The sequence below is a fragment of the Microcebus murinus genome, chromosome 9 (assembly GCF_040939455.1).
Source record: "Microcebus murinus isolate Inina chromosome 9, M.murinus_Inina_mat1.0, whole genome shotgun sequence".
Taxonomy (NCBI): Eukaryota; Metazoa; Chordata; class Mammalia; order Primates; family Cheirogaleidae; genus Microcebus; species Microcebus murinus.
In genome coordinates, this window is record NC_134112.1 from 43,144,332 (window position 1) to 43,171,499 (window position 27,168).

Genomic DNA, 27,168 nt, shown 5'->3' on the forward strand with positions numbered 1-27,168 from the left:
TATGGCTAAATCAAACTAAATAAACTATGCATTACCTCACACACCATTTTTTAGTAGTGAGATACCAGTATTTTCAGTAATCTACAAATCAAAATAGTATATAAGGGCCATATTACTTTTTAAAAATTACATCTAATTGTAGTTCTCGTCCACATTTATTCTATACTTTGTTGCTCCATTCTCTGTACTCTCACACACTTTATTCATTTCTCACATAATTTTAAGATGGAGATTTCAAATGAATTACTATGTTTCATTGTGATTTACCTGTTTACATGTCTCTACACATGTTTGATGCACAGTGCCTGGTAGATCCTATGAACTAAAGTTGTTGAATGAAGGAATAGGATTTACATATATAAACAAGTACATATATCAAAATTTATGTTAATACCCAATTTATATGTATTCTATAATATTCATCCATAATATTACATATTTATGTATATTATATATACAGCTCCATATAGATCACTGCTAAATTCAAAATGATATTCAATGCTACTCAAAAAATTCTAAATGATATATTTGGAACCCAAAAATATGTTACACATATCCATTTTTACTTTTTTTTTTTTTTGAGACAGAGTCTCGCTTGTTGCCCAGGCTATAGTGAGTGCCGTGGTGTCAGCCTAGCTCACAGCAACCTCAAACTCCTGGGCTCAAGCAATCCTACTGCCTCAGCATCCCGAGTAGCTGGGACTACAGGCATGCACCACCATGCCCGGCTAATTTTTATCTCTATATTTTTAGTTGTCCAGCTAATTTATATATATATATATATAAATTTTTTTTTTGTAGTAGAGACGGTGTCTCGCTCTTGCTCAGGCTAGTCTCGAACTCCTGAGCTCAAACGATCCACCCGCCTCAGCCTCCCAGAGTGCTAGCATTTTTAAATTTTATAATAACTTACAAACTAGAGTTACCACACACTCTCAGACACACACACAATTAACAGGCTATTTACCACAGAGTCATTCCAAGATTGGAGAAACACTGCATAATGTAGAAGTTTGGAGATTCAAGTCAGGCAAACAATTCTGCATTTGAATTGTCTAGCACTACCTGAGTGACTTCGGCTGTCACTTTCTGAACCTGCATTTCCTGTGATGTGGAGATATTTAATGCCATGTTAGGGAATTGGTTTAAGGACTGCAGGTAACGTAGGTTAAGGGCTTGACACAAGCCTGAAGAATGTTAGCCAGTAGTCACTTCATCTCTCTAGATTTCCTTCCTCAGTGGTAGACTAAAGATGTTTAATTTTTTTTTCTTTTTTACACATTATGAGTCTTTTGCAGTCAGGGAAACTTACACTGCTTTCAACTTTGGCAATTTAGAGAGTTCAAATAAAACTGTAAAGACAAAAAATAACCCGCCTTTACCTAACTCAGGACTGCTAAGCCCACAAGAAGCGCTGGGAGGACCTCCAATATCCCAGCATTCCTCGCGCGGCTCCCGTAGTTCTTTCCTCGAGTCTCTATGGTAGCAACTACCTCGGAGGCTGCGGGGACGGTGGCTGCCGCGTTGAGGAAGAGTGAGGCTTCCAACTTTCCTACTGATCTGGGAGGTACTGGGCGCAGAGGGTCGCGATGTCAGAGAAAAAGCAGCCGGTAGACTTGGGTCTCTTAGAGGAGGACGACGAGTTCGAGGAGTTCCCTGCCGAAGGTAACCGGCTGGGTCCCCTGGCTTCTGGGCCGCGCGGACGGTGACTCAGGCCTCCGGGTGGAGGCGGCGGCGCGGTGTCTCGGGCCCGGCTCGGGGGACCTGCGGGAAGTCTGGGCCCCCGCGGCCCGGCTCTCTAGGCCGTGAGGCTCCGCCCTCAGTGTCCCCGACTTCGGGTTCGGAGTGTCATGGTGGGACTCTACGGCAAGGCCCAGAGGCTTCAGCTTCCTTGCTGGGAGGAGGCACGGTGATCCCGGACCCCTATCCGGGATGGTTGGTCCTTTTACTCTTCAGCCGGGTTTCCCACCACTTCTTTCGTGTCTGCATAACCTCCTTTCCCCTTTCCTTCGGTTTGGCAGCCGCCTTTTGCCTTTAAACCTTCTAGAACTAAACTCTTGTCCCTAGTCATGCGAATGCTGCTTACTTTTAGGACATCTCAAGTGGAGCCTGCTAAGTTGGATGGGAGGATCAGGTGTTGAGTGCTTATCAGAAGTTACTGCCTTACTCCTGTTCCTCGCCACTTTGAACTAACAAGTTCAACGCTTTATAAGACCCTAAAACTTCTACATTTTTATTAGAAGTTAAAGTTCCTCTTTTATTAAAGAGGAACTTTAGTTTTGTCATTGTTGGTAATAGCAGATAGCTAACATGTTATTGAGTGGCTGCTGTTTTCAGGAACTTGTCTCAGTGTTTTGTATTAACATTCCATTTTCACAAATACAGAAAGTAGGTACTGGTATTGCCATTTTTCAGATAAATAAACTGAAGCTTTGTAATAGTTAAGAAACATTCTTAGTGTCTCATATTGGCTAGAAATGATGGAATTGGGAACACCTGGCCTAATTGATAGCAAAGTTCTTAACTTTGGTTCTGTTTGTTAGATCGCTGTTGTCTGTTACATCTTCAAAATTGGCTGCTTTATTGACTAGTTGTTATGAGTAGGATTCATAAATATTTACCGTATAAGAAAAGGAGGTTGCTACTGAGTAGCCTTTCCGAAGGTAGTGGTAAGAGAATTGTGGTTAATGGTGTACACATATCTGTTGCATCAAGCAATTAGCACTTCACTAAAATTGTCCTAAGTTGTATACCCCATCATGGTCCTATTGTGCATAAAACCACAGAGCTGGAGCATTTGTTCTATTTATTTATAGTGTACTCTATTATTTTGTTTAGTGGAAGAGAACATTAGTATGCATACTACACAAACTCATAAACTAACCCAAAACACGTTTCAGTTCTGGAATTCATTATATTGTGAGGATTGTTAGGGTTTTTTTGTTTTGTTAGTGGATTTATCTGTTCAGTCATGTTTTCTTTACCTCACTTTCACGTTGGTTCATAATCCTCCAAGGTAGAGCTGTGTAGTATAAAGCTGGCTTATTGAAGGCAGGATCCCATTTTTACTCAAACTTTGTTTCAAATATTAGCATTATTGTCATATACAAGGGACAATGTTAGGCACCTTATTTACATGATACAGTCTACTTATCACTGACATCCTGAGGAAATGGGAGGCTCAGAGATAAAATAAAAAACAAAAAAACAGTTTACCATTAACTGTCTAAGCAAGTATTTGAAAGGTCTGACTCCCCAATCCAAACTTATCCCTAACATTTAGCAAAGTACCTGACCTGTAGCAGGTGGTCAGTAAATGATTTTGAATGAATGAAGCTGCATTTAAAATAAGGAGTTAGTTGAGAATTGATAGCTTGAAAAGGACTTAGAGATAACAATGTACCTGATGATATACTTGATTTTTTTCAGCCACTTTTGTCAGCTTTCTTTGAGTGTATAGTTTATCCTTGCTCTACAAAGTTTTTGTTGTGAGCAGCAATTTATTTAAAATGTTGGTAGTTACAATAGTAAAAAAATATCATTAAAGTTAAAAGGAAAAGCAAAAAAAAAATATTTTTTCTGAAGACAGGACTCAAAATAGAGTGATGTATTAGCATCAAGTAATTCACCATTTGTTAGTCTTTTTGCAGAATATTTGTTTTCAGGTTTGAATATATAGAACCTAATTCATTCAGGACAATTTCTATTTTAGAATAAGAAACATTTGAAATGCCTTTATTTTGTTCAGGTTTCTGTGTTTCTTCTCTGAGTTATGATTTAGATAGATTTTCCTTAATTTGAATTGGTGAGATTTTGCTGGATACAAAATCAGTGAGACCACTCATATTTACCAATGAAAACTGTTCTGATAAATAACAAAAACTAAAGGGGAAAAAAAATCTTGGAAAAATCGAAAGAATTATTTATCTTTTCAGACTGTACGTTTCTTTCATGTTTTGGACTAGTAATGGTTTAGGGTCTGTTACTCCAAATGTAAACCATGGACCAGCAGTCTTGTTATTTCCTGGTAGACTGTTAGAAACACAGCATCTCATTCTTCACCCTAGACTAACTTAATCAGTTTGAGTTTTACCAAGATACCTAAGATTTATATGCACATTAAAGTTTGGAAAATTCAACTTTAAAATAGTGGCCTATTTTGAATCTTTCAGTATTTGAGTTTTCAGTTCAATTGCCAATGCCCTGATTTACTTTCAAGTTCTTTCCCTTCTTTGGAAAGTTCTTTTTCTTGTGATTATCTTTATGGTAAGTGTGCTATTGACAAACTCACTGACATATAAATTAAAATTCCTGTTGTTAAGGCAGCCTGTAATCATCTCTGCAGTCTATAGAAGGTCTTACTTTCAAAGGCTTTGTTGAGTCTCAGGTGCTCCAGAACGTGGATGATGTCCATTTTAGGGTAGCTTGCAGTAAAGAGCTTGACATATGAAAGTCATTACTGAAATTATGGATTGTCCATCTTTGGGTGTGTTGTAGCTACATCTTATTCTGGACAAGAACTTGTTTGGTAGGATGTCCATTTAATCATTTTAAGGGAAGAGAATTTTTATTTTAAAAAGGAAACTAAGCATTTTTTTTTAAAATTTTATTATATTATGGGGGTATAAATATTGTTAGGGTTACATATATTGCCCCTGCCATTCCCCCCCCTTACCAAAACATCAAGCATGTCCTACCCTCAGGTGGTACGCATCACACCTAAGTGTAAATTCTTTTCCTCCTCCCCCCTCCCATTTGCCCACCACCCGATAAAAGTTTTTGTTGTTTGTTTTTCCCTCTTTTTTTTTGACCTTTGGGTTACATTGTATATCTTTGCCTTTCCCTTGGAAGAGTTAGAAGTATTCCCCCCCTCACATACACTATGCTCGCCACAACTCTAAGATGTGTATCTCCCCCTCCCCCAAACTCTAGTGGGCACTATCACCATTTGAGCACCATAGTTTTAATCAGTCAGTACCAATTTGATGGCGAGTAGATGTGGAGCCCTTTTTCTTGATCTTGCGTCACCTCACTTTGGATAATGGGTTTAAGCTTAATGCAGGATAGCATAAACGGTGCTAGCTCACTGTCATTTCTTAGAGTTGAATAGTATTCCATTGTGAGCATATACCAAATTTTAGTTATCCACTCGTGAACTGACGGACACTTGGGTTGTTTCCATGATCTTGCAATAGTGAATTGTGCTGCCATAAACATTCGGGTGCAGATGTCTTTATAGTAGAATGTAAGACAGCATGTTTTAATGGAAGTCTCATCATTTCTTCTTAGTAGTTCTTTGGTGTAAAGTGTGACATCTCTAAGTATTCTCTGAAAGTACGAAGGAATAAATGCTCCTTTTTCTTCCATTCTATGAGTCTGTTACATTGGTGGTTCCTCACAATTCTAATTAATGGGTGTGTAATCTACTGATTGTTAAGCAGGAATTGTTAAAAATCATGTTTAGGATCTTTGTGAAATCATTATCCAACTTCTTGACAATTTAAACTGCTTGAGAATAGGCTTTTTTAGGAAGACATTCAAGGTCTTGGGTGGGCATTATTGATTTTAATATAATTTTGAAGACTTTGAAATGGTTAGGATTTTAAAACTGGAGAGCAACTTAAAGTTTAGAAAAGATTTCATTTTTCATCCATTATATGGTTTAGGTTGGTGATGATAGAGTCTAAAAGTGAAGTACTCAATAATTAATCTGAAACTTTGAATACTTTTTAATATCAGATGCTGAGTTTTAAAAAATATTTTCATTAATTTCCTTTCTCTGACAATTAGAAGTGATTGAGTGTAAAAGTGGGAAGAAAATAAGTGGTCCTTTAGATTTTTAAATTCTCTTCCTGTGCCAGAATGGAGGTATTTTGTTTTGTTTCAAGGGAAAAGTTTTTTTTAGAATATTTAAAGTGAAATTGAATTTGCCTGCAGCATCAATAGTATTAATATTTGCCAGAGAGTAGTGCTATACTAAATATTGTATAATCAGTGAAACTGCTGTATAGTCAAAAGAATTCAGGAGCAGAATACCACCCACTTCTCTGTCCCCTTGAGAAATTTCTGGATAAGACACTGTTATTGATGGGAATCTGTTGAGGCAGACAACAGGCCAGTGATATCCCCTTATACTCCCAGCCTTCTGGAATAACCGAGGCACTCTCACCTCCTAACAAAGTTGGACATCTTTTACTGATTCTTAACTGAGGGAGTGTTTTTAAATGTTACATTCCCTTGACAGATGTAAGTGAAAAAAGTGCCAGCATCTAGTGGGTAGAGCCCAAGGATTTTAAGTGTGTATTATACATAGACCTGCACAAGGAAGAATTGTCTTATGAAAAATGCTATTGGGAAATACTTACATGAACACTGTATACAACTGTGCTAAACAGCCAATAGAAGGGTTTCTTAGAATCTTAATGCAGAAGGTAAATGCAACCAATATTGATAATGTCAACCATGTTAGTCAATTTACCTGGTTCCAGAGTGGCTTTGCTGTTTGCCTTTATTAAATGTAGTATAGTAGACATATTAATACTATCAAACATTTAAATTAGTTAAATGGTGGTAGCAAGAAATGGAAAATTCATGTTACTAAAAATTAAGGAAAAACAGATAAATCTATATAATGAATGGCAGAATACTTATTGAATGTCCATTATTGGTAATTATATGCAAGAAGAAAGTTTTTGAACCCCAGGGTGGAATAAGCATGATGAATCTAGAATCAGACTTAGATTCAGATCCATCACTCATAAACTTTTAGCTTGTTAACTCATGGTAGTTACTTAACTACTTATTTAAAATAGTTTTATATATAGGATAATTGTACAAGTAACTGTTTATAGTAAAAATTTAAAGCTATAAAGCAGAATAAATTGAAAATAAAAGCACTATTCCTCTCACCATTCCCCCAGAAGTTTTTCATGTCCCAGTGGTAACCAATGTTAAATGTTTTTTTCTCAATAGCCTTCAGAATTTATATATAAATTGTGCTTGTTTATATCCTTTAAATACACAGATGACCATACTATTTTTTCCCATTTGCTTGTTAAATAATCTATTTAACTAGTCCCTCATTGATATATAGGTGGTTTTTAGTTTTATTTTTTTATGAAATATGCTACAGTGAATATTCTTATATCTTTAGTTTTTTTGTTCTTTTTCCTATTACAGACTGTGCTATAGTGAATATTCTTACATCTTCGTGTGTACCTTTTTGTACTTATCTATAAAGTAAACCCCTAGAGAGGCAATTGCCAGATCATATTGGCAGATTCATTTTTATTTCTTTTTTAATATAATTTTTATTTTGAAATCTTATTTACAGAATAGGTAGAAAGTACAATACAGATTTTTTTCTCTGAACCATTTGAGAATAAGTTGCCAACCTGATGCCCATCAGCCTTGAATATTTTAAGGTGTATTTCCTACAAAGACATAACCATAGTATAGCCATCATAATAAGAAAATTAAAACACTGATAATATGTTGAACATCCCAAATTTGAAAATTGAAAATCTGAAGTGTACCAAAATTTGCTGATATGAGCATTTCAGATTTGGGGATTTGGGATGCTCAACCATAATATATACATTTGTGGTTGAGCTTACATACTTATGTACAGACAAAGTGTGTGTATGTATTCCAAAATCCCCAAAAATCTGAAATTCAAAACACTTCTGGTCCCAAGCATTTTGAATAAGGAATACTCAACCTATATCATCTAATTGACAGATCCCTTTCAGGTTTCTCCAGTTGTCTCAATAATGTCTTAATTCAGAACTATGGGTTACATTCAGTTGTCTCTTTAGTCCTCTTCTGTTTAGAGCATTTCCTCAGTTTGTCTTTGACTTTCATGTTTTTGACATTTTAGAAGATTATAGGCCAGTTATTTTGTAGAGTGTCCCTTGACCTGAATTTGTTTCAAGTTTCCACATTAGGTTCAGGTTCTGTATCTTGGGAGGAATATATCATAGTGGTGGTGCTGTGTTCCACTCATTGCATCAGGTGGAACATGATTCTCGTTTGTTCCATTACTGATGATTTTCACTTTGATCACTTTATTAAGGAAATGTAAGGCTTTTCCATTGTTAGGTTACTCGTTTTCCTTTCATAATTAATAGGTATGTTGTGGGGAGGGGCTTTGAAGCTATGCAAATACAGTATTCCAATCATCAAACTAAATTTATTCATTTATTTAGATCCATGTGGACTCATGGATTCTGATTCATTGGGTTATAATTTGTTACTTTGATTCTTGGATTGTCCCATATTTGAACATGAGGAATCCCTTCAGACTGTCTTCTGTGTCCTTTTGAGACGTCCCCATCTTTCTTTGTGCATTCTGACACAAGATACATTTCAAACTAAACTGGTACTTTGTCTGCTCTAGCCCTGGAATTACCCGTTCTCCAATGCAGTTTCCTTTTAGTGGAGAATTGTAATTAGAAGGCAATATCTTGACTCCAGTTATGCTCATTGTTTTGTGGATATTCATTCCTGTTCCCAGACCCTTTAAGCGGAAGGAACTAGGAATATACAGGTGTGTGTGTGTGTGTGTGTGTGTGTGTGTTTATGTGTGTATAAAACCTTGGGTTCACACAGATATTTCCAACTGCTATTCAACACCAGAGGGCTCTTTTTAGTTCTTTGCCTTTCCACATTTTGTAACTCTTTTCTCCAATAGTGAGAAACCTAGCTTCCATTATCTTAAATATATTGTCTAATTGGTCACCCCGCTCCACAACCAATCTTTGTCATGCCCTTCTCCCCCACAGATGCCCTTCTCAACCCCACTTGGGCTCAGCATTCTATACTAAGCCACCCCTGTCCTTTCCTCACTTTAATGTGGATGACTTCATCCTGTCCAGGCTGTAACACACCAACCATACCATGCTGTATGTCTCAACAGGAATGTCCTCCTTGCCTTACTTGGGCTCTGACAACTCATCCAGGATCATGTGCATTTTAAATTGTGACATATATTCTTAAATTGCCTTTGAGTAATGGTTACACCAATATATTTCCATCTACAGTTCACCTTTTCCCTCATAAGCTTGCTTACACTAAATATTAAACATTTTAGTCATTGCCAACCTGATAAATGAAATTATATCATTTTGGTTTGGATTGATTTTTTTTTTTTTTGAGACAGAGTCTCACTTTGTTGCCCAGGCTAGAGTGAGTGCCATGGTGTCAGCCTAGCTCACAGCAACCTCAAACTCCTGGGCTCAAGTAATCCTTCTGTCTCAGCCTCCCGAGTAGCTGGGACTACAGGCATGCACCACCATGCCCGGCTTATTTTGTCTATATATATTAGTTGGCCAATTAATTTCTTTCTGTTTATAGTAGAGACGGGGTCTTGCTCTTGCTCAGGCTGGTTTCGAACTCCTGACCTTGAGCAATCTGCCCGCCTTGGCCTCCCAGAGTGCTAGGATTGCAGGCGTTAGCCACCGCGCCCAGCCTTGATTTCTTTGAGAGAGATTGACTATTATGTTTTTCTTTCAATTGTTACCTTCTTTATCCTAAGGTTCTTCATCTGTAATTTATGAATAAGAATGTTTATTAGAGTAATGAAAGATTTTATACATGATTGTATTGGTCTGCTTGGAGTGCCATAATACAATACCATAGACTGGGTGGCTTAACTATCAGAAATTTATTTTCTCCCCCAGTTTGGAGGCTAGGAAGTCCAAGATTAAGGTGTCAGCAGGTTTGGTTCCTGGTGAGGCTACTTTTCTTGCCTTGCAAAAGTCTGCTTTTTTTGTTGTGTTCTCTTATGGAGGAGAGAAAGAGCAAGGTCTCTGGTGTCTCTTCTTATGAAGGTACTAATCCTATTATGAGGGCTCCACCCTCATGACCTCATCCAATCCTCATTACCTCCCAAAGACCCTGTCTCCAAATATCACATTGGCGTTGAGGGCTTCAACATGAATTTGAGGAGGTGGGGATACAAACATTTAGTCCATAATAATGTTTAGCACAAAGTTGGTATTCAGTAAACATCAGTTCCTTTCTTCTCTCCCCTCTAATGAACTTAGGAGTTTGTTTTTTGGATGATATTTGGTATCACATTTGGTAGTTAAAATATTTCACTGAGTAATTTTGGGTATATTCAAAACTAAGTTCATTTATTTTCTAGTACTAAAAACTTCTAAATGAAATAATATTGCCATTAAATGTTTCTACAAAAGTACTTTAAACAGTAGTGTGGTTATCCATGTAAAGACACATAAAACAATAGCATACATTGTTAAGGGATACATATAGATCAGAACAAAAAACTCCCAAATCAGGATACTGGTACTTGGAAGTGGGAGGTATTGAGAGTTGTGAACCAGGATGTTAAATACTGAAAAATTTTTTGAAGAACTACTTGATTCACTATTTCATTCGTTCTGTAGATTGATCAAGTAGTAAGCAATTGTGATTTAAATAGTGTTTAATATTACTGGTTGTTTGTTTGTTAAATATTACTTATTTAATGGTGTGGTGAACTGTGAAAACACAGAGGAAACTAAGTTTCAAAAACTGTGCATTTGACCCTTGAACAAGATGGGTTTGAACTGTGCAGGTTTGTTTATGGGAAATAACTGTATTCATGGGATGTGAAACCCATCTATACCAGGGACCGACTTTTTCTGCACTCTGGTTTGGTTGCGAAGGGCTAACTGCGGGACTTGAGTATGCTTGGATTTGGGTATACGCAGGTAGTCCTGGAACCAATCCCCTGCATGCATATACCAGAGGACAATACCTCTTCAGAAGTATTTAAAATTTCGCAAATATCATTTTTCCAATTGTGTGCTTTGTTGTGCCTATAATGTTTAGTAGAAATGATATTGTCTTTATTCTGATCATGTCTCTTGCCTCTCTTACTCCTCAAGTTCCCTTGCAGTGATTAGCACGTCATAAATGATTTGTTCATTTAATGTATACTTGTTGAGTGTTACCTGTAAATCTGGTACTGAGGGGTGCAGAGAGTATGATATTAGCCACTATTTATCACTACTGTTTTAGATACACGATCTCATTTAATCTTCATAACTATGAGGTATAGATTTTATACCTGGGGATCAGCATAATTAAATAACTTACCCAAGGCCACTGTTAGCAAGAGGCTGCAGTGAGGCAAATTGGACTCCTCTGTAGATATTTGTCTTTGAACTTATCTCAGCGTGTTAAAGGAGATATGGATCAGTGGTTTTCACACCCAGCTGGAGCTCTTTAGTATTTTGGAGTTGCTTATCCTGGGTGGGACTCCAAGCCCTTTCCACCTCATCCCCAGTTAAACCAGAGCAATGTTGCCTTTGTCTGTCTTATCTGTTGGACTGCTTCTGGGTAAGATTTCATTTGTTTTTTTCTGGAGGTGGGGGTCAGGGTTTAAACAACTGATAAGAAAGTGCAACAACAGTTCAAAAGAAGCAAAAATAATTTCCGGTTATGTACAACATGAGGTAACAATATTTGAACAGCTTTCAAAATGTAGAAATGTAGGAAAGGTGTTTTGAAAAGAAGGGAAAAGTAGTACATGCTTTCAGGTGGAAAATAAATGTGTGTATTTTATTTGCTCGTGAAATAGTAGTTGCAAATATATGGATAGTTTGGAGCCTAATCATGGAAACTTAAACCAAACAACCAGTTTGGACTTCATCCTTAAGAAGACAAGAAGTAGGTTTCTTTGTTTATTTTTTATTTGTTTGCTTATTCCAGTGATTATGTGTGAGTTTCCTTTCAGCTGTAGGCTGTTTATGTAACATTAGCCCAGCAGAATTAATTTGAAAGGATAGACTAGAGTCAGGGAAGTTAATTAGCAAATTGTTGAAATAACTCAGGTGAGAACTAAAGGCCTGAAATAGGTTGTTATTAGGAGTGAGGTGAAGAGAATGATGCACGAATAACATGGGAAATGGAAGTGATGGAGCATTAGGAACTAGTTTGATATGGGGTGTTGGGAATAAGAAGAAATCAGGTGTTGCGATTTTGCACTTGCATGTCTAAGAATATGCATGGTAGAGTTCAAATTGGATACCCTTGACTCAGTAATGTGAAGGAAGATCAGAATGATGGAGCCAAGCAAGATGAGTTTAGTGCATGAAAGCTTGGAAAAGATAAAAGTGATAGTGTTTCTGAATTTTATAGAATTAAAGAAAAATAAAAGCACTAATCAACAAGAACCCACAAAGTAGAACCATTCTGCTGGATATTTCTTAAATTATTAATGAAAAGAGTTAGGTTTGGATTCTCTTTTTTTAAAATGCAAGAATAATTATAAATGGTTATGTAAGTTATTTTGAGACTGTGTTTCTAGCCACAGATGATTAAAAACTCACCAATGGCCCAGTAGCAACATCATTTATGAGATGCTTTTTCTTTGTTTGTTCTGAGGTTCCCCACTGACAGTTTTGGTTCTTGTTAGAGAATATATAGTAGTAAAGTGATGCTATGTGAGGTCCTGATTTCTTAGCCACTGAACAGACATTAGATCTATTGGGTATAGGTATGTTTGCATCATGATAACCTACAGAAATGAAATTTTAGAAAAAATATAAATTTGTTTTATGCAGCCTCAATAAGAACACATGTAAATTTATCTCAGAATCATTAGATTTGGTGTGGCTTCATTTTCATATTCATCAGTGTAATGATGCTGTTTGTAACTATTGCTGCTCTCTTTTATACTCAACTATGATGGTGAATATACAATTTAGTGTTTTTCTGTTCGTGTAATGTTCTGCGTATATACATGCACATTTTTTATTTGAGAGATTGGTTGGAGATTAAGTTCTTTATATTCAGAGTAGCTTTATTGTTATGGAATCGGAATTTGATGTTCTTGAAAATTGGTATAGAATAGAACATTTGCAAGCTTATTTAGTATGAATGGAGTTTCTTTACTTTTCTCCAAAGTGGTATACTTCATATCTTTGAGAAATTTGGAAATGTATTATATGTTGGAGGATAGGATAGTAAGTGTAAAAAACACTTTTCAAGTTGAGAGAAAACCCTTTTCACACTTATATGTCAAGGTGATACTTAGATGAAATATGTGGGATCTTTGATAGCTCAGATTTTTGACATTTAAAGCTAATCACAGATGCAATTCTCAACTGGCAAATGTGAAGAAAGCCAAATTTGGGACAGAGTCTTAAATAATTTAGAATTGCTAGAAACTTATGTATTAGGCATCTGTTATTGGTTATTTCCAATTCCGACTTTTTAAAATGTTTTTTTTTTTTTACCAGTACACATCTGGAAGCCTACACATTGAAATAAACACAGCTGTGGTTATTTAAATGATTAATCATAATTCTGGCAATGCATTTAGTCTTAAAGGTAAAGTGTACTTTATAAGGTCATCCAGTATATTGGAAGATGGCAATAAACGTGAATTAGGTATCCTTGTTTGGTTTTATTTTGTCCTTTTTACAAAAGTTATTTCTGGGCTTATGGCTTTAAAAATGAGTGATCAAATAAAATTGCATGGTTTTCAGTGTCATGTTATAATTGAAAATTAAAACACAATTCAGAGATGTATTGCAAGAGATGTCAGCTAAACCCAGAGATGACAACAGTCACAGCTTTGTTATACATTCATTTAGTTGAGTTTACATGTGTTGTAACTTACATATATTCTAACATATGTACAGTATAGAGGATTTATAAGTGCTGGAAATGCTATTTGGTGATATTGGAATACAGTGGTGGGATCATAGGTCACTGTAATCTCAAACTCCTGGGTTCAAGTGATACTCCTGCCTCGGCCTCCCAAATGCTGGGGTTACAGGCATGAGCCACTGAGCCTGGTGGGTAAACAAAATATTTAAAATTTTCATCTAAAATATTTTAAATTCTGGTTTGTCATTGTGGACACTAATTTTTTTTATTAGTGCTCTTATTAACTAACTTTAAATGTTTGTGATTCAAAAGGTTTTTTTCCTCAGCTTCCTCATCTATGATAATGGGAAGGATGGTATGGGATATATAGATTTTAATACATCTTACTCCTAGGATATAGTATTAAAGAGTATATTCAGATTTATAAAATGATTAATAAAGAATTTGACCAGCTTTTCTATTTTTGCATACTCCGTAGTGTCATAATTTTGAATTACTGCGTAGTAATACCAAAGAAGTATAGAGTATTGTCATGAATCCTTTTGTGTGTGTTCTACCTGACATCTTGCTCACAATATTGTCCACCCATCCCTGGACCAATTTCTTTTTCTTGGAACTTTATTTCTACCTTATTCCTTCTCTTTCCCTGCCATTAAAATAGCCTGAGATGGTTGTTAAAGGAGGGGGAGTTGCTTTATCCGTATTCTAAATGATCATCAGAGTTCAACTTGATAAACTAAAGATTGTACCACTCTTAAAAAAAAAATGATACCATTAAAGCTCTTGTATTGCCTTAAGAATCTTGGCTTTTTCTAATTTAGGATTGGCATTCCCACAAAACAAGTTATTTGACTCTGTTGTATTTCTTGTTGGTGATTCTCTGAGGCATTTGGGTACAAATTAACAAGTTTTTTTTTTTTTCTTTTCTAAGTTAAAAGAAGTAAAGACAGCTTGAAGACATTTGAATGACATCAAGTAAAAACTATTGAAATCAACATTTTGAATCAAATCATAATTAGATAAAAAGTTTCTGGGGGCCTATAATTTTACTGTTCCTGAAAAGACAATTGCTTTAAAAGACAATTAAGGCTTTATAGTATTTTTCAAAGACTTAGAAGTTTAGCAGGAAAGCATCAAACATTCTTTTTTTATATTTCTAGCTTCAACCTTTTGACACATGATCATTTCCTTTTTAGGGACCAGTGCAGATGGAAACTACTTAACAGTTTAGGAAGCTGGTTAGTTGGAAATGATTCAGGCTAACTAAAGGCTTGTTATCTTAGAACCTGAAAACAGTTCATTGTGTCTTGAATTCTGTCACCCTCTTTAGAACATAGTATCTGGTTTATTCAAATTATTTTGGGGAACATTAAATACCATTAGATATCTTTATAAAGACTCCTTAAAATATCCATAAAACAGATACTGAATTTGATGATTTCTTTTTCTAGGCTCAACCCAAATGGTATATTAAAGCTTGAGATTTGAGGTTGGGGAATAATGGTAAAACATATGTATTTTACTCTAAATACTCTAAATACTCTAAATAAAAGCTGGAATCTCAGTCTGAACCTCCCCTCTACCACTACCAAAACGTAATAAGAAAATTCAGGAAACTAGAAACTACAACATTCCTCTTTATGCATATTTATATTTATCTCTCCTTTAAAAATCTAACTTATTTATTGATTATATTAGACAAATACTAGCGATGGTTTTTAATTTGTTCTACTTTTTAATGTCTGTATATGAATTATCCTTTTTAATGTTTAGCAATTTTGAATTCCATGCTGTATCTATCTGCTTGCTACTCAACTTGCTTTAGGGGTTGTTGGTGCTGTGTTTTGAAAGATTGTGAAATAGACCTTATAAAAATGAGCTCAAAGAAAAATCAGTAAAGTAAATATCCTCCCGAAATTATAATAAGTTTCATGGCAAGTAGAATTTTTTTGTATTAACTTTTGTTAATACAAAATATTTAAATTTTGTTAATAAAAGTTCAAAAAATTCTTGAATTTGAACTGCAAATTCAAGAATTAAGAGAACAAGCCAATATGAACTTTGAGATTTAAGAAAGAAGCTTGCCATTTCTCATAGATACCATATTAGCTGTTTTGGATTGTGAGAGTGTTCAGTAGCAAACTTGCTAAAGTTTTTGTAATTGTGGAAGTAATGTATGAGAAATATTTAGATAGCATCTATTTCTATTTTTAGACTGGGCTGGCTTAGATGAAGATGAAGATGCACATGTCTGGGAGGATAATTGGGATGATGACAATGTAGAGGATGACTTCTCTAATCAGTTACGGTAAGCTTTAAGCCAGATTTTTATTGTAGCTTAGTGTTAATTATAAACATGAAATATATAATTTACATAAATAATTGACCTCTTAAAAGTTACTCAATCTTTAAGATAGGTTTTTCACTTATGCAAAATAAGACACATTGCTTTCATCTCCTGTGTTTGTAAACATGAGTACTTTGTGTAATTGCATATAACTTTGTTCTTTCTAGTCTTTCAGAGGTAATTAAACAAAGGCATATTTATCATTTTTTATTCTTGTAGGTTATTAATTCTGTAAATATTAATTTTCTACCAATATTAAATAACTCAGCAGGAAATAGAATCATAGAGTGCTGGGACCCAATAGATTGGTGACTCTCAAACTGGAATGGATATTGGGGTTGTATGTACTTTTTCATGTTTATGTCCAAATCTACCTAATTTTATTTATTGAAGTAAAGTTCATATAACATAAAATTAATTATTTTAAAGTATACAATTCAGTGGTGTCTAGTACATTCCCACTGTTATGCCACCATCATCTCTATTTAGTTCCAATATTTTCATCATCCCAAAAGGAAACACTGTTAAGCAGTCACTGCATTTCATCTACCTCTATATCCTGGCAACTGCTAATCTGTTTTTCTTTTTATGAATTTGCCTATTATAGATGTTTCATATAAATGTAATCATAGAATATGTGATCTTGTGTTTCTAGCTTCTTTGACTTAGCATTATGTTTTCAAGGTTCATCCATGTTGTGGCATGTATCAGTACTTCATTCCTTTTTATGGCTCAATAATTATATGTATATGCCATATTTTATTTATCCATTCATCAGTTCATGGACATTTGTCATCAACTGATGGACATTTGAGCTGTTTCCACATTTGGGCTATTGTGAATGGTGCTGTATGTACATGTACATGTACTTGTCTGAGTACCTGTTTTTAATTCATTTTAGTATATACCTAGAAGTAAAATTGTTGGGTCATATGGTAATTCTACATTTAACTTTTTGAGAAACTGCCAAACTTTTCTGCAGTCACTGAACAATTTTACATTATTACTAGCAATTTATTGGTACAATATAAAGCAATGGTATGAAGGTTCCAATCTCTCCACATCCTCACCAAAACTTATTTTTCATTGTTTTTTATTATAGCCATCCTGTAAGTGAAGGATGTGAAGTGGTATCTCACTGTGGTTTTTATTTGCGTTTCCTTAATGACTGATCTTTTTACATGCTTGTTGACCATCTGTATATCATCTTAGAGAAATGTCTGTTCAAGTCCTTGCCCATTTTTAAACTGAATTGTTTGTCTTTTTGTTGCAGAGGTGTAAGATTTCTTTACTGTTCTGGGTACTTAGACCCTTATCAGATATGTGATTTGCAAATTTTCTCACATTCTATCAGGTTGTCTTTTCACTTTCTTCGTTGTCCTTTGTACAAAAATGTTTAATATCGATAAAGATTAATTTATGTATTTTTTCTTTTGTTACTTGTGCTTTTGGTGTCATATCTAAGAATTTATTGCCAAATTCAAGGTAATGAATATTTATCCCCATGCTTTTTCTTCTAAGGGTTTTATAGTTTTAGCTCTTACACGTAGGTCTTCAATCCATTTTGAGTTAACTTTTGTATATGTTGTGAAATTGGAATTCAGTGCATTCTTTTGCTTGTAGATGTCTAGTTATTCAACACCATTTGTTGAAGAGACTTCTTTTCCTGCTGATTTTATTTTGATTTATTTAGCCCATTTTTATCTGTCCTGGCCATGGGATATTTAAGCAGACCACCAACTACTTTGCTGAAATCAAGATATCAAAGGTCTATTTCACTCTTCTAATTTACTAGCCTAGTATGCTTGTTCAAAAAGGAAGTGCGATAATTTATAATTTTAAAAATTTATTTTTAACAGTGATATAGTAGCACCTGTTTCTACACTGCATTTTTTTATTATTTCAAAATACTAGAGGGTACAAATGTTTTTGTTACGTGGATACTCTGTATAATGCTAAAGTCAGGGCTTTTCAGTGTGCCTGTCACCAGCACAGTGTTCACTGTACCCAGTAAGTAAGTTTTTATCTCCCCCCAGCCGCCCTTCTTAGTTTCCAATGTCCTTTACATTTTTTTCTACACAGTATATTTTTAAAATGGGCTCAAAAACTCCTACATTCTAAAGACTTTAGCATTTTGCTGAAGACTAATAATGATTTTACCCATCTACTTTCTCTACTTTTTAGAAATAGTACAATTTATTTTTCATTGTTATTCTGATATTTTTATGATTTTCCATTTCCATTTCTCAAAGATTGCTGACTTTCATTTTTTACTATATCTTTTGGTTTTCCCAGTACCCTGAGATGTAATTGTTCAGTGCCATGAGACTTTAAACTGCTTTAACGCAGTTTAGAAGTATCTCACCTATCTTAGTTTCAGTTTTGTCTTAATGATGTTTTTCCTTTTAAAGTTTTTATGGACAAGATAAGAACAGTAATCCTTTTTCTCTAAAATCTGTTAATATTACATCTATTCCAAGCTCTTGGAACTGTTTTTTCTTATTCTTCTTGATCAATATATGGTTTTCAAAAGCCCTTTTTTCTTTTTACAGATCTCCATCTAGGATCAAATTCTATCTGTACAAGTTTGTGCACCTTGTTTTTTGCATTTACCTTGGTTTATTTTTAATTTTTTTATTTTAGCGTATTATGGGGGTACAAGAGTTAAGGTTACTTATATTGCCCATGCCCCCCTCCTCCCTCGAGTAAGAGCTTCAAGCATGTCCATCCCCCAAACATTGCACATCTTACTCGTTGTGGTTATATACACCTATCCCCTCCTCTCCCCTTCCACCCTCCTGACACCCTATAAATGTTACTCCTATATGTCCACTTAGGTGTTGATCCGTTAATACCAATTTGCTGGTGAGTACATGTGGTGCTGGTTTTTCCATTCTTGAGATACTTCACTTAGTAGAATGGGTTCCAGCTGTATCCAGGAATATACAAGAGGTGCTATGTCACCATTGTTTCTTAAAGCTGAGTAGTATTCCATGGTATACATATACCACATTTTATTAATCCACTCATGAATTGATGGGCACTTGGGTTGTTCCCTAGCTTTGCAATTGTGAACTATGCTGCTATAAACATTCGAGTGCAGGTATCTTTTTCATAAAGTGACTTTTGATCTTTTGGGTAGATGCCCAGTAGTGGAATTGCTGGATCAAATGGTAGATCTACTTGTATCACTTTGAGGTATCTCCATGTTGCTTTCCACAGAGATTCAACTAGTTTGCAGTCCCACCAGCAGTGTAGGAGTGTTCCTCTCTCTCCGCATCCACACCAGCATTTGTTGTTTTGGGACTTTTTGATAAAGGCCATTCTCACTGGCGTTAAGTGATATCTCATTGTGGTTTTGATTTGCATTTCTCTGATGATTAGAGATGTTGAACATTTTTTCATATGTTTGTTGGCCATTATTCTGTCTTCTTTTGAGAATTTTCTGTTCATGTCCTTTGCCCATTTTTCGATAGGGTTGTTTGATTTTTTTCTTGCTGATTTTCCTGAGTTCTAAATAGATTCTAGTTATCAGCCCTTTATTGGATATGTAGCTTGCAAAAATTTTCTCCCATTCTGTGGGTTGTCTGTTTGCTCTCTTGACAGTTTCTTTGGCTGTGCAGACGCTTTTTAATTTCATTAGGTCCCATTTGTTTATTTGTGTTGCTGTTGTGATTGCCTTTGGGGTCTTCTTCATAAATTCTTTGCCTAGGCCAATGTCTAGAAGAGTATTTCCAACATTTTCGTCTAGAATTCTAATAGTTTCACACCTAAGGTTCAAGTCTGTTACCCAGTGTGAGTTGATTTTTGTGAGAGGTGAAAGGTGTGGCTCTTGTTTCAGTATTCTACATGTGGCTATCCAGTTTTCCCAGCACCATTTATTGAATAAGGATTCTTTTCCCCAGGTTTATATCCTTTAAAAACTGAGCCACATCAGAACACCCTGCTACCTTTTAAAAAATATGCATTCCCTTTTCTTCCTCATTGGAATTATATTATGCTGTTGGAATATTTATTTTTGGCCTACAATGCTGTTGATCTCTACTTCATGTTCTTAATAATATATCAGGGTTCTTTTTTTCCTGCTATCTTGACATTTTTAAAGTTGAGGCTAAATAAGTTTTCTTCTTTGACATTCAAGAATCAGATTTCTCCAAAGTTTTTATTTATTTTGTGTCTTTCATTAGCAATTTTCTCTTAAAAATTAACTAAGATATTATTGATTTTTATCAACAGACTTTCAGTAGTAAATGTATTCTTAGTTAGATTTCTTATCACTACTACATCCTGCCTTTTTACTGGTTTAGAAATAGTATAGTATCTATATATTGTTTGTGGCTTATTGTTTTTCTAAAACACATTCACAGTGTTCTTATGTTCTCTGTGTTTCTGCCTTTAGGTTTGTGGATTTCTATGGCTTAAATCTTGATACCTTCATTAGTGAATAAAGGTTTTCTTTTTATTTTCTGATTTGAGTAATGAGTTTTTTTCCCACTAAAGTTGTTGATGCATCGCCAGTGCTCTCAAATAGAACTGAATGCAGTGCTGTAGTGATGGAGATGTTCTATAAGTTGCACTGTGCAATACAAAAGCCATAGTCACATGTGGCTATTGAGCTCATGAAATGTGGCTAGTGCAGCTGGGAGACTGAATTTTTATTTCATTTAAATATCCACATATGACTATCATTGAATAACACAGCCTCAGACAGTCGTTCCTTTAAAAACAATTGTCTTAATTAACAAGTCTTCTGCAAAAATGTTCTTACTAGTCTTTTTATAAAATGCATGGAGGCCCTTACTGTGCTATTATAAACCATGCTAAGGAACGTGTTTTATTGTTTTCTGACATTGTTGGATCCTAATCCTATCTAACTTTGCAGGTGATAATTAGTATTTTACTCCTAGGGTTATTATAAAGGTTAGATGAGTTTAATATGTGTTAAGTGCTTAGACCATGGTAAGTGTATATTAATAAATAAAAACTGTCCATATAGCAGGCTGCCCACTTTCCCTGTTCCTCTCTCTCTTTCATTGTAATTAGGTTTAACAAATATAAGTAGAATGAATGAGGCCACTTTGTGTTTCCAGGTAACTCAGTCATTCTAGTTTTGCTGCTTCTGATATAATTTGTTTCTCTACATATCAGGATAAATAGGTAGTGTTATGATTTTCACAATGCTGTATCACATCTTATATAAAAACTCCAAGCAGACAGTATAGCTCCTGATTTATCATATCAGTTATAGTCTCAGTCATAAAACTGAGTAGTTTCTTGGATAGTTAAGTGGAATTCTCAAACTTGGTAATGGCCTTGTTAGTCTTTTTGCTTGTTCTATTGCAAAAAGGATGCTACTGCTTTTGTTTCAAATAGTGTACATTCATTATGTGTGTTCTGTGATTTTATTCCAGTTGTGCTGGATTTCTTCCCTCTTTCTTGTCTTTATTTGATTTTTCTATTCAGCAGCCTCAACATATTAGTGTTCTTGTTCTGTGTTTTATACTTAGTGGCTTCAATATTTTTTCTTTTGGTTTCTTATACTTCAATTCTAGCAAAGCCCTTTTCATCTCTTCTAAGAATTTAGCTGTTAAGCATTTTATCATCTCCTTTGTGTTTATAAACAAATTATAAATGTAATTGGTGACTATCTTTCATTAGGAAGGCAAATAGACACAAACCTGAAGGACAAATTTGGTATACTTATTACTTAAATCTTAGATCGAACTTTGAGGGTTTTTTTGTTTTTTGTTTTTTTTTTGTTTTTTTTTGAGACAGAGTCACACTTTGTTGCCCAGGCTAGAGTGAGTGCCATGGCGTCAGCCTAGCTCACAGCAACCTCAAACTCCTGGGCTCAAATAGCTGGAACTACAAGCATGCGCCACCATGCCTGGCTAATTTTTTCTCTATATATTAGTTAGCGAATTAATTTCTTTCTATTTATAGTAGAAATGGGGTCTCAATCTTGCTCAGGCTGGTTTCGAACTCCTGACTTCGAGCTATCCTCCCGCCTCAGCCTCCCAGAGAGCTAGGATTATAGGCATGAGCCACTGCACCTGGCCGAACTTTGGGTTTTTGTTGTTAAAAAGGAGAAGATAAATGATCTACAATTACTTTGTAAAAGGAAGCAGAATACTAATGTTTAGGAAAGTTTTAAAATTATTTCCATATTAAATAGGAAAGATACAAAATTCTTAGCATGAGATAAAATCCAAAGATAATTACCACATTCCCTAAAGATTGGTAACAAGAGTTTTTGTAGGAAACATTTGAAGAGTTGTCTGTGATCAGTGGAAATAGAAGCTTATAGCTTTTCCCTTTTAGTCTTGGTTCTTACGTTAATGTATGCTACATTCTATTTGTATAATTTTCTCTCATTTAGCCCTCAAAACAAAGGACATAAATTGTTATACATGAAAGACAAATATTATAATCTTCAGTTTCATGAGGGGTGCAGGAGGAGGAACCCAAAGAAGCAATTTAGTTAGTAAAGGAAGGGCCAGAGTCAGAGACTTGCACTGGGCTCTTGAGTGCCAATCTGTTGCTTATACCACCAGCCCATACTGTACCCTAGCAGAAGGCAAAGATGATTTATTTGAATAATATTCTGTCTTCAATATAATTCATGGAAATAGGTCAGTATTTGTACTGTAGATAATTGTAAAAAATTTAGGAAAGCAAAGGAGTTTGAGGAAATTAATAAATATTATACGTCATTCTTATGTGTTTTTTGCATTGTATTTGCATTGGATAGTGTGATAGGTGTCTAAGCCACATTATATTTAAAACTTGAGAAAAAATGTCTTTTTATCTTATTGGTTGTAATGAGATAGAGGATAGTAATCATACTTTACATTTATTCAATGTTTTATCACAAATTGGCCCTCTATAATTTTATCATGAACTTTTATAAAATCTGAATTGTAACTGTTCACAGTTGCTGCTGATATTTGGAATGGTAATTTAAATACCATTGGAGTTGATGGTAATTTAAATACAGTTGGAGTTGATTACAGGGCTAAACATTTTTGTGCAAATGTCTTATATAAGGCAAATCAACAATTCCAATTGACATTCTCAAAATGTGAAACTTCAGGTTGGATAAATTATTTCAGATGATAAAAAAGTGTCTTTTATATGTGTATATGTATACCAATACAAACTTTTAAAATTTTCATCCACATTTAAAATTAGGAAAGTAAAGTCTTCTTTAATATTCTATGACTTATATTTATTTTGCCTATATAGTTAATGCAGAAAATTTTTCACACCTTTAAATTTGATTGTTTTCTTGTTTAGAGCAATAGATATGTTAATATGGAAAGCAATCTGTTTGTTCTGTGTATATGACAGTAATACCTGTTATGATGATTATAAAATCCTTAAAGGTTTGATAGCAATGTCTTAGCCTAAGGTTAATGTTTCAAAATTTATGTTTATTAGGAACAGAATGTTTGTGTGGTATTTGAAAAATATTTGGAGGATAACAGTAAATCTCTCACATTTCTTTCATAAATACATTTATAACAAAATTAATATAAAATATAACTAATGGAAAAAGCAAAATTTTACTAGTATTGTATTGACTCATCTAATTTTCTCTTACATAGATTTCTTTTTAGGGACTAAAATAAAGCTATTCAGTAATATTTTAAACTGTTGCCTCAGGCTTAGCTCATTTATTGTATTCTAAAAGAAAAAAAGTCTGTTTATTTTGAAGAATGCCTGGTGATGTTATTCTTTGTGTTTTATTATAGAGCTGAACTAGAGAAACATGGTTATAAGATGGAGACTTCGTAGCATTCAGAAGAAGTGTCGAAGTAACCTACACATGAACTGTTTATTAAATTTTAGGACAGAGAACCCAGGCTGGGACCTAAAAATATGTTTATTTCATTATCTGCTTGGCTTTATTTTTGTTTTTGTAACACAAAAAATAAATGTTTTGATCTAATCTTGGTTTGGTTCAGAAATCTTAATCTTTCATCTCTATTCATTAATTTTCTTGTCATGATTTTCCAGAACCTTGGGATAGTAAAATTCTATATTGTGAAACTTTTTTAATGTTAACTGAGGCTCAGGTTAAATAATCTGGGGCTAGAATTTGATTCCCAATTCAGTACTTTTCTTAAACCACGTCAATTAAATATTCTGTTTTACAAGGTACTTCTTTTACATCACATTGAACCTTAATCTCATCTGTATTTTGATAGCTTAGGCAACATTTACTGACATTTGTAAGGTGACCCTTCAAAACCTGTGTTTTTAAAATATTAATCATTTTAAATTGCTGTAATTTACTTAGTTCCTGAGCCATTAATAATATTATTAATGGTTGATATATTATTAGTAGTACTTAAAGTCCAAAGTAGTTTGATCACAGTCCTAAGAACAGTGTCTTCTGTTAAAATTAGGGAAGTGGGCTCAGGATACTTTATCAACAAGTGTATATTCCTAGGTACTATGTAGTGTTAGTACAGTTAAGTTTCTGCAAAGTGATAGCTATTGCCGCATCTACTTATATGAATGTGAGATTTTTTATGGTTTGTGAAGGCTTTCTGGTGACAAAATGGAGCTAAATAATTTTTATTAGGAAAATTTTCAAATGTAAATGTGTTACTCATTAACAAGTAGAATCATAAGTCCTATTAAGTAATTTCAAATGTAAAATTTATGTAGCATAATGGAGTACAGACACCAGAATAGGTGACCTGAAATATAAGTTAGGCCTCAATGATTTTGAACATAAATAAGTTTTCTCTTCTTCAGACAAGCATAAACCTACCTTGCCTACCTGACACAACTGCTTAGATGATCAAATGGAATAGGAGCACAAAAGAACTTTGGAAAAGTTTAAAAGTTTTGTATGTATAAGTGATGTTTTTATAAACATAATGAAGCACAGGCAGCCATGTTAATATAACATGCTGAGAAATATTTTGATGTATATTTTCTCAATATTTTGGTTAGTGGTTACGGAATCATTATTAGACCTCGTATCAGTGGTCACCTTGACTGTGTCAGATCAGTACCCAGAGTGATGGCCACTTCATGTGACTTGAGTTTATTGAAGTATGTTTGAACCCTCATAGGAAAGTTTAGATCGTTTTTTTAGGATTGGGTACCTGAAAATTGGCATTTGGAATCAGAATGTTGAAGCACATTAGAGGTGTAGGAAGTGAGATTAGTCAGGCAAGTGAAAAAAAATCTTTATGGAATTTTATAATTCATAGGGTTTTTTTTTTTTCTTTTGATCTTCACAGTGCCCTAACCTGTGAAGCAAACAGGAGGAGCCTGTCTATCGTAAATATTTTATCAAATAGAAACAGTCTATTAGGAAGTAAAAGGGGCTGGGGTTGCAATTGCTAACAGGTGGCAGATACAGAACTAGAATCCAGGTTTCCTGCATGATATTTTAGAAAGTGCGTGAGTTCTGATGTGTTCAAGGTTTGATAATTAGGTCACTTATTAGGTGTGTATTATCAAGTTTCACAATAGCCTGGTAACAGTTCTCCTGCACTATCAAATGGAAAGAATCCCTGTAGGATTGAGCTGAAGATTAAACAAACATGATTAACATAGAGGTGGTGATCAGTAATGGGCAATATGAGTCTTGCGCTTACTCAGGGTGGTCTCGAACTGCTGACCTCAAATGATCCTCCCTCATTGGCCTCCAGAGGGCTAGGATTACAGGTGTGAGCCCCTATGCCCGGCTTTTTTTTTCCTTCTTTACTAAGCATGCTACTATTTATTTGGAAGTTGCCTTACCTCCTCTTAATAATTAATGCTTTTATGGTACCTACTACGTATTAGACATTGTTCTAAGCTGTTTGTATGTCTTACTTTAATCTTCACAACAACCCTGAGCCTACTTAATGTTATCTGCATTTCACAAGTGAAGCAACTGAAGCATCAGGAGACTGAGTAATTTGCCCATAGTCACTCAACTGGAAAGTAGTAAAAAACTGCTCAAAGATAGGAACTATTCTATTCCACTTTGGATTTTTCTTTCAACAGCACCTAATATAATACAGTCTCTTTAACACAAGTGCTCCTTAAATTTTTTTTGAATGGATACATAGAGAAATGAATTTTTATTGATACAGACATAAATGTTTGTTAATGATGACTCCCTTTTTTCCCCTGTAATTTTCATATTCACTTTCTAGTGTTTTTTTCTTTTAATTTGAAAATATTAAGGGGGTACAAATGTTTTGGGTTACATGGAACACTTTTGTAATGCTTGAGTCCTGGCTAAAGGTGTGCTCGTCACCCAAATAGTGTTAACAATACCCATTAGGTAGGTTTTTGTCCTCCTCTTCTCCCTTCTCTCTGGTTAATGTCCACTGAGTTTTACTTTCGTCTGCATACATGTGCTCATCAGTTCCAATTTAATAGTACATGTGGTGTTTGTTTTTCCATTCTTGAGATACTTCTCTTAGGAGAATGGTCTCCAGTTTTCATCCAGATTGTTTCAAAAGGTATTAATTCATTTTTTTTATGGTTGAGTAGTATTCCATGTAGTATTCCATTAATAGTTTCCATTCATTCCTAATAGTATCCCATTCATAGTTTTATTAATCCACTCATGATATCATGGGTTGATTCCATATCTTTGCAATTGTGAATTGTGCTGCAATAAACATTCGAGTGCAGGTAGCTGTGTGATGAAAAGTCTTTTTTTCCTTTGGGTAAATACCCAACAGTGGATCAAATGGTAGGTGTACTTCTAGTTCTTTGAGGAATTGCCATACTGTTTTCCATAGAGGTTGTACTAATTTGCAGTCCCACCAACAGTGTAGAAGTGTTCTTTCCTCTCTGCATCCACGCCAGCATCACTTGTTTCTGGACTTTTTTAAAATTTTTTTTATTTTCTAATAAGACTAAATTTATTCAATACCCTAGTAAAAGTTTTGATTATAAATATCCAACAGTATAAAAAGTACAAAACAGATCTGTAGATTTCTAATATATTAATACAAAGTGCATGACTACATACAGTACATCCTACAGGCAAAGAGAGGTGGAAGGGGAAAAAAGAAGACTGTGGTTGAGGTCTAGTAATAAATAAATAAATACAGAAGTAGAGATGATCCATATTATAGTATATTCTACCACCAATACTGCAGCCAAAATGTACCAAAAAAAAAAAAAACATTTCAAAATAACTCAGGAGGATGATAATGGCTGGACTCCTGTAA

The 27,168-nt window shown here is 34.6% G+C and overlaps 1 protein-coding gene across 1 annotated transcript; it reads left to right on the forward strand.

Moving 5' to 3' along the window:
• Positions 1–1,438: 1,438 nt before the first annotated feature.
• On the forward strand, positions 1,439–23,921 carry SEM1 (SEM1 26S proteasome subunit). Its single transcript, XM_012757138.3, has 3 exons — positions 1,439–1,665; positions 15,838–15,931; positions 23,725–23,921. The coding sequence occupies exons 1-3, from the start codon at positions 1,590–1,592 to the stop codon at positions 23,765–23,767; spliced, it is 213 nt and encodes a 70-aa protein (XP_012612592.1). The 5' UTR covers positions 1,439–1,589; the 3' UTR covers positions 23,768–23,921.
• The last annotated feature ends 3,247 nt before the right edge of the window (positions 23,922–27,168 follow it).

Excerpts from the sequence above, each read along its gene's own strand:
- SEM1 (XM_012757138.3), top strand. The coding sequence starts at position 1,590 with ATGTCAGAGAAAAAGCAGCCGGTAGACTTGGGTCTCTTAGAGGAGGAC. Across the intron at positions 1,666-15,837 it reads CGAGGAGTTCCCTGCCGAAG|ACTGGGCTGGCTTAGATGAA; the intron begins GTAACCGGCTGG and ends TTCTATTTTTAG. Across the intron at positions 15,932-23,724 it reads GACTTCTCTAATCAGTTACG|AGCTGAACTAGAGAAACATG; the intron begins GTAAGCTTTAAG and ends GTTTTATTATAG.